The sequence below is a fragment of the Limulus polyphemus genome, unplaced genomic scaffold (assembly GCF_000517525.1).
Source record: "Limulus polyphemus unplaced genomic scaffold, Limulus_polyphemus-2.1.2 Scaffold8778, whole genome shotgun sequence".
In the NCBI taxonomy this organism is placed as follows: domain Eukaryota; kingdom Metazoa; phylum Arthropoda; class Merostomata; order Xiphosura; family Limulidae; genus Limulus; species Limulus polyphemus.
Window position 1 is genome coordinate 20,689 of NW_013674388.1, and position 8,714 is coordinate 29,402.

The 8,714-nt window shown below is 34.0% G+C and overlaps 1 protein-coding gene across 1 annotated transcript in view; it reads left to right on the forward strand.

Moving 5' to 3' along the window:
- The window catches only part of LOC111083259, a 13,376-nt gene extending 7,491 nt beyond the window's left edge, over positions 1–5,885 (forward strand). Inside the window, exons 5-11 of the mRNA XM_022379637.1 lie at positions 1,074–1,222; positions 2,210–2,352; positions 2,735–2,873; positions 3,974–4,201; positions 4,738–4,923; positions 5,161–5,572; positions 5,878–5,885. Coding sequence (XP_022235345.1) covers positions 1,074–1,222; positions 2,210–2,352; positions 2,735–2,873; positions 3,974–4,201; positions 4,738–4,923; positions 5,161–5,572; positions 5,878–5,885 — 1,265 coding nt within the window. The remainder of the gene's footprint in view (positions 1–1,073; positions 1,223–2,209; positions 2,353–2,734; positions 2,874–3,973; positions 4,202–4,737; positions 4,924–5,160; positions 5,573–5,877) is intronic.
- Positions 5,886–8,714: the final 2,829 nt, after the last annotated feature.

Consider the following 8,714-nt stretch of genomic DNA (forward strand, 5'->3'; position numbering starts at 1 on the left):
TTATCTGAAGTATCTAATAACACTGTTATCTATCTTCTACAGTTATAATCATTGTCATTATCTGAAGTATCTAATAACACTGTTATCTATCTTCTACAGTTATAATCATTGTCATTATCTGAAGTATCTAATAACACTGTTATCTATCTTCTTCAGTTAAAATCATTGTCATTATCTGAATTATCTAATAACACTGTTATCTGTCTTCTTCAGTTATAATCATTCATTATCTGAAGTATCTAATAACACTGTTATCTATCTTCTTCAGTTATAATCATTGTCATTATCTGAAGTATCTAATATCACTGTTATCTATCTTCTTCAGTTATAATCATTGTCATTATCTGAAGTATTTAATAACACTGTTATCTGTCTTCTTCAGTTATAATAATTGTCATTATCTGAATTATCTAATAACACTGTTATCTATCTTCCTCAGTTACAATAATTGTCATTATCTGAAGTATCTAATAACACTGTTATCTATGGTCTTCAGTTATAATCATTCATTATCTGAAGTATCTAATAACACTGTTATCTGTTTTATTCAGTTATAATCATTCATTATCTGAAGTATCTAATAACACTGTTATCTGTCTTCTTCAGTTATGATAATTGTCATTATCTGAAGTATCTAATAACACTGTTATCTATCTTCTTCAGTTATAATAATTGTCATTATCTGGAGTATCTATTAACAACTGTTATCTGTCTTCTTCAGTTATAATCATTGTCATTATCTGAATTATCTAATAACACTGCTATCTATCTTCTTAAGTTATAATAATTATCATTATCTGGAGTATCTATTAACAACTGTTATCTGTCTTCTTCAGTTATAATCATTGTCATTATCTGAAGTATTTAACAACTGTTATCTATCTTCTTCAGTTCTACCTATTGTTACTGTAGCTGATATATACAATAACACTGTTGGTTCAGTTCTAGTGTTAGTTGTTATCTGAAGAGGCTGATATGTACAACACAAATATTCAGTAAACATGCAATATATTTACATACAACACAGATACTCAGTAAACCTGTGATGTATTTACAGTTGAATTTCTTTGCAGATGGACTAACATTAACTACAAGTAATAAGGACGAATCGTCTTCTTCGTGGTTAAGTAAACATGGCTTGTCAAGTCTTGGGTTACGTTTCAGTGACATTTTACTAAAAGCATCTTTTCCTCACTGTAAATCTTCTCCACAGAAAAATCAAGTAAGTGTGATGTTATTTGTGAACAATTGTAGTTCAAGTCACGTGAGCTGGATGTTATTTGTGAACAACTGTAGTTTAAGTCACGTGAGTTGATGTTATTTGTGAACAATTGTAGTTCAAATCATGTGAGCTTGATGTTATTTGTGAACAATTGTAGTTCAAGTAAACATGGCTTGTCAAGTCTTGGGTTACGTTTCAGTGACATTTTACTAAAAGCATCTTTTCCTCACTGTAAATCTTCTCCATAGAAAAATCAAGTAAGTGTGATGTTATTTGTGAACAATTGTAGTTCAAGTCATGTGAGCTTGATGTTATTTGTGAACAATTGTAGTTCAAGTCACGTGAGTGTGATGTTATTTGTGAACTATTGTAGTTCAAGTCACGTGAGCTTGATGTTATTTGTGAACAATTGTAGTTCAAGTCACGTGAGCTTGATGTTTGTGAACAATTGTAGTTCAACTCACGTGAGGGTGATGTTATTTGTGAACAATTGTAGTTCAAGTCATGTGAGCTTGATGTTATTTGTGGACAACTGTAGTTCAACTCACGTGAGGGTGATGTTATTTGTGAACAATTGTAGTTCAACTCACATGAGCTTAATGTTATTTGTGAACAACTGTAGTTCAAGTCATGTGAGCTTAATGTTATTTGTGAACAACTGTAGTTCAACTCACGTGAGCTTAATGTTATTTGTGAACAATTGTAGTTTAACTCACATGAGCTTGATGTTATTTGTGAACAACTGTAGTTCAACTCACGTGAGCTTAATGTTATTTGTGAACAACTGTAGTTCAACTCACGTGACCGTGATTTTATTTGTGAACAATTGTAACTGAACCAATGGCTGCTTTCCTAAAGGAACTCTGTGAAAATCAATTGTAGTTGAAGTTTGGAACAAACATAAGAATGGTTCAAGATTTTAAGAACACTTTCCAAGTTTATTAAGGTTGATTACAACACATATTTTTCCATTTCTTATTATTCCAGAAGTTCGTGGAAGCCACCTACTGTTCAGCTTTTCCTCACATTCAACTGAATGACAGTTCTGTTGTCCATGTGCATATGACGTCAGATCTGTACAGGAAGTACAAGCTGAATATGGAAGAAGCTGTTAATAACTTTGAAGAAAGGTTATTTATAAATTATAGATTGTTTAATATAGTACTACATTTTCTTTATAATATAAGCTACTTGGAAACTGTACTGTTTGTAAAACATGAGAAGAAACTGTACTGTATGTTAAACACAAGAAGAAACTGAACTGTTTGTAAAACATGAGAAGAAACTGTACTGTATGTTAAACACAAGAAGAAACTGTACTGTTTGTGAAACAGGAGAAGAAACTGTACTGTTTGTGAAACATGAGACGAAACTGTACTGTTTGTGAAACACAAGAGGGTGTGACCATTTTGTGCATAGACACTACTGAACACTATCTTTATTTTGTTGTTTTGTGTGTTTCACTAATAATACAGCTTTCTCCAAGACTGTATTATTCTGTTCTTGTGATAGAATATCGTGGTTGTTGCGAAGAACCAGAGCCACGTTTGGAACTGTTAAAGAACACCGGCTGTATGTGCTTCTTGATACATCCGAGTCCATGGAATACATGCTGAGAGATGCTAAACAACAAGTGGAAAAGTTTTTAGAGGTGAGTGTCTGTTTGTAAAACATTTACCCACGACTTCACTGCACTCCTGACCTTTCCAAGATGTAATTGATAAGAGAAGTTTCGAAACACTTAACAAAATTCAAGCTTAAATGGATGAATATTCTAAAACAATTATTTTCTCTTATTTCTGACATATTAGTTTTCTATCGTGGAAATGGTGTGAACTGTTATTCACATAGGAACATAGGCTGTATCATGAAAACTAGCATTTTGTTAGTAGAAAAATAAACCATTATCTGCTGGGAACATAGGCTGTATCATGAAAACTAGCATTCATGTTAGTAGAAAGATATATCATTATCTGCTGGGAACATAGGCTGTATCTATAAAACTAGCATTCATGTTAGTAGAAAGATATATCATTATCTCCTGGGAACATAGGCTGTATCATTAAAAACTAGCATTCATGTTAGTAGAAAGATAAACCATTATCTGCTAGGGCTAGTTTTTAATGATACAGCCTATGTTAATCTGCTGGGAACATAGGCTGTATGATTAAAAACTAGCATTCATGTTAGTAGAAAGATATATCATTATCTGCTGGGAACATAGGCTGTATCATTAAAAACTAGCATTCATGTTAGTAGAAAGATAGATTATTATCTGCTGGGAACATAGGCTGTATCTGTAAAAACTAGCATTCATGTTAGTAGAAAGATATATCATTATCTGCTGGGAACATAGGCTGTATCTATAAAAACTAGCATTCATGTTAGTAGAAAGATAAACCATTATCTGCTGGGAACATAGGCTGTATCATTAAAAACTAGTATTCATGTTAGTAGAAAGACATATCATTATCTGCTGGGAACATAGGCTGTATCATTAAAAACTAGCATTCATGTTAGTAGAAAGATAAACCATTATCTCCTGGGAAAAATAATCATGGAGATGCAGCATAAGTTGTATATTATTTATTGTTTGTTTTATTATTGTACCAGGTAGAATGTTCTGACAAATATATCATGTTTCTATACAGGACCAAATACATCATGGTCTGACAAATATATCATGTTTATTTCTATACAGGACCAAATACTTCATGGTCTAAGAAATATATCATGTTTGTTTCTATACAGGACCAAGTACAAGGCCGTTTTTTCAATTTGATTTGCTTTAAATCTTTTCCTTTGAAATGGCGTCATAGTTTACTTGAAGCAACACCAGAGGCGCTGCAGTCTGCCCGAGGCTGGATGTGGAGCCAAGAAGCAGGTGGTTCAACCAACTTACTGGCTGCTCTGACATGTGTTTTTGCTGACCCTTCAGCCCAGGCCGCTTACCTTGTTTCCGATGGCAGATGTAACGAGGTTAGGATGAACTTCTATAGATTTTGCATCCCCAGGTGGGACAGTGGTAAGTCTAAGGCTTTACAATGCTAAAATCCGAGGTTTGATTCCACTTGGTGGACACAGCAGATAACCCATTGTGCTTTCACACACATATACATCCCAAGATAAACTTCTGGTTGTACCTCTCTTTGACAACAATAATATTCTATAAATAAATTTCAGCATTTAGCCATATCAAATGTTTTTATTATTTAGCTTACTGTTTTTCTCATAGTGCAGGTTAGAATGTTGTAGTTGTGAACAGTGAAAAGTAAAAATAATAAAAATTATTGTCCTAACTTCTTAATTATAAACTTCAACTAAAAGACAGAATTACCTGAAAGTTATTGTCACACAATGGGCTATTTGAGCTTTGTCTACCATGGGGTATCGAACCATGGATTTTAGTATTTAGTTAGTAACTTGACTGCTGATCCACTGGGGACTTTAGTTTTGTTATCTTCAATCAAGTCACTGTGAATCTTGAAAGCTTCCTCCTACTGCTTCTATCCCAGGATCGAGAAGAACTGTTAGCAACGCTTAGGACTCAGCGAGTGGTTGTACCAGTCAACATTGTCTGCTGTTCCCTACATGATGTTACTGCAGCTAATCTGCTACACTCTATAGCTGTTACTACTGGAGGAATGTTTCACTATCTTGATTCGGCAACCAGAAACAGTAATTGGCCCAAAATGAATGAGGTGAGGTAGTTCGTTACCCACTTGAGATCAGTTTGTTTTACTGTTAAAACCAATAGTAAATTGATTTCCCAAGTTATTTTATATAAACGTTTTCTAATTAAATGTCACCGTAAAATATCGGACTTTTCACTCAAATGTTTTGGTGTCATTAACTAAAAAGAAACATTTCTAATTTCAGAAGTTCTTCTTTGAATGAGAAAAGAGCTCATTACAAGTTGTTGTTTGGTTCTATTTCAGAGTGAGGATGTACAGTTGTTGAAAGAAGAGGTCATCACAGGAAGACGATATCTGGATATGACCCAGTCTTTATTAGTTCAGTGCCAACAACTTGCATTGCAGCAGAAAAAAGAAGAAAGTAGACGAAGTCAACTAAAACTACTGGTGAAAAACAGTTTCAAAACACGGAACTCCCAAATGAATCCAAATCTCAATAAAAAGCGATTGACTTTGAAATACAGAGGTCGTAACAAAAGGCAACTTGACCTCACCAACCAACCTGCCTGGGACTTGAGCAATACACAGATGTCAGTTTCTAGTAAAGCAGAGCAAGAAACCAATTCTCTCAATAGCAACGAGTTTCAGCCTATACCTGTTGTAAGTCCTTTCAAGTTTAAGGCAGTCGAGTTTCCTAATAAAGGTGCTGGTGGAGGTCAGTTGGAGGTACAAAGTCTTGGGAATATAATGGGTGTCAAAACTCTCAAACCTGTTTTAGAAACCTCCGAAACTTTGAATCAAGAACAGAACGTACTTGATATATTCAGTAGCTCTGTCGAGAATATTTCACAGTCAACACCAGGAGAACTTCACCCTGAACTTTTGAAAGAAACAAAACTTAAAAAAGAAAGAAAACAAAATGGTAAACCAAAAAAGAAGAAGAAAGTAGCAGTAACCTCGACCAATCGAGTGGGAAAGAAAAATGGTGTAAGAAATCAGAAAGCATGTTTAAATCATAAGACCAGTGAAAGTATAGAACAGTCCAAATGTCTAGAAAGAGGACAAAGTACAACTACTGATGAAAAGCAAAGTAAAAACAGTTCTCCTCGAACCAGTTCTGGATACCTTTCTAGATCAAGTTTATCAGAGGCTTCAACTCCTACAAAACTCAAATCCTCGTGTTCTACATCATCCCATCATCTCAAGCAGAAACAGCCTTCAAAAGCAAGATCAAAAAAAGGTTGCAGAAAAAAAGTCGACCTTCATGAAGGTAAAAACCCGAGATATTCAGGTTCTAAAGTTGTCAGACCCCACTTGGAGAGTCCAGAAACAGTCACTCAGTATTGTGTACGTTCGTCTACAAAGGTTTCTGAGCTCAGCAAGCTGTTAAAAAAGACTGACCAGTTGGAAAACAGAAAAATAAATATATCAGATTATCACGAGATTAGTAGAGAGTTTATTTCACTAGAACCTGAACTCTTCAATAGAAACATTGAAAGTGTATTAAACTCTGGTACGTGCCTAAACTGAATAAGACAATTTGAATTAGTTTTAAGCTGGTAAAATAAATTATAGGTGAATTTTTAGGAATGAAATGAATTATTTTGTTTTTCCCACCATTTGTTTATTCTACTAAAATGTATAATTACAGCAATCTTTGTAAATCAATGATTAAAATATTGCAAAGTTTACATGTTATATCTAAGTACACCTTATTGTAGGAAGTTTTAAATGTTGCAGATTTATCATCACACTGATTTAAAGAAGCAATGACCAACAGAGGGGGTCATTTAAATAACTAAAATAGTCATGCATGTGTTACAGTCCAGCAATGGGGTCATTTAAATAACCCAATAATCAGGTATGTTGTACAGACCAGCAAGGGGGTCATTTAAATAACCCAATAATCAGGTATGTTGTACAGACCAGCAAGGGGGTTATTTAAATGACCCCCTTGCTGGTCTGTACAACATGCCTGATTATTGGGTTATTTAAATGACCCAAATAATCAGGCATGTTTTACAGACCAGCAAGGGGGTCATTTATATAACTAAAATAGTCATGCATTTTAAATAACCAAAATGCAATGTTGTTCAGGGTATTCAGTAATCATTGTAACAATTCTCACTGTAGTCGTTTCACAACTTCAGTTTTGAAAAACAGTTTATGTTCAAGATGTATTGTTATAGAGGACATTCAGTAATCACTATAACAACAACAACAACAGCCCCCAGTCGCACAGCGGTGAATCTGAAGGTTTATAATGCTAAAAACTGGGCTTTGATACCCGTGGTAAAGAACAGCACAGAAAGCCTGTTGTTCTCATTATGAGTAAGAAATGTATATTGAATTAGCTATATTTCTTACCAGCTTTATTTGTATTTAATCTTTGCTCTACATAGGTTTAATCAAATGTCAAGATGAAGTAGTCTTAGCACTTGCTGGTTTATCATATTTTTTTTTTCAGGAGTGACCAAAGCTATGTTACTGCAGCTCCTCCAGGGTTCTCCGGTGAGCAGAAACTGGTTGCTGTCTGGCAACAAAGACCGGAAACCGTGAAAATCAACAATACAACTCGGTATTGGAACGCTGGCTGATGGAACTTATGACAGTGTTCCTTTGTTCAGTTCTTACAAACTGAATGTGAAGATAAGAACTATTCCTCTGATTGCATGCTCGTGAATATTTCATTAAACCCACTTTGTAATAATCATGTTCATAATAATTTGTTTTATGAACATTGTCTTTAACCCGTTAAAATCTTTTCTGTTGAAAAATATGAACAACCCCTTCGTTATCATGAAGTGTTCACAGACACAAATAGGCTGTGAATATTCGGTTGTAATTGTAAAGGAAGAATACTTTGGATTTAAATTACAAATTCCATTGTTCAAATTATAAACCAATACACATGTTGATAGATATGTGAATTCAATATCTTTAAAACATGGTCAATTCCACCAGTATTTTGTAGTCTAATGTATATTATGCTTCTAACTAAACATAATCCATCTTACTAACTACACACCATTACAACACAAATAGATAATCGATCCTTATTAACCACACACCATTACAATACATATAGATAATCCAACCTTACTAACCACACACCATTACAATACATATAGATAATCCAACCTTACTAACTACACACCATTACAATACATATAGATAATCCAACCTTACTAACCACACACCACTACAATACATATAGATAATCCAACCTTACTAACCACACACCACTACAATACATATAGATAATCCAACCTTACTAACCACACACCATTACAATACATATAGATAATCCAACCTTACTAACCACACACCATTACAACACAAATAGATAATCGATCCTTATTAACCACACACCACTACAATACATATAGATAATCCAACCTTACTAACTACACACCATTACAACACAAATAGATAATCCAACCTTACTAACTACACGCCACTACAATACATATAGATAATCCAACCTTACTAACTACACACCATTACAACACAAATAGATAATCGATCCTTATTAACAACACACCATTACAATACATATAGATAATCCAACCTTACTAACCACACACCACTACAATACAAATAGATAATCGATCCTTACTAACTACACACCACTACAATACAAATAGATAATCCAACCTTACTAACCACACACCATTACAATACATATAGATAATCCAACCTTACTAACCACACACCACTACAACACAAATAGATAATCCAACCTTACTAACTACATACCACTACAATACAAATAGATAATCGATCCTTATTAACTACACACCACTACAATACATATAGATAATCCAACCTTACTAGCTGCACACCATTACAATACA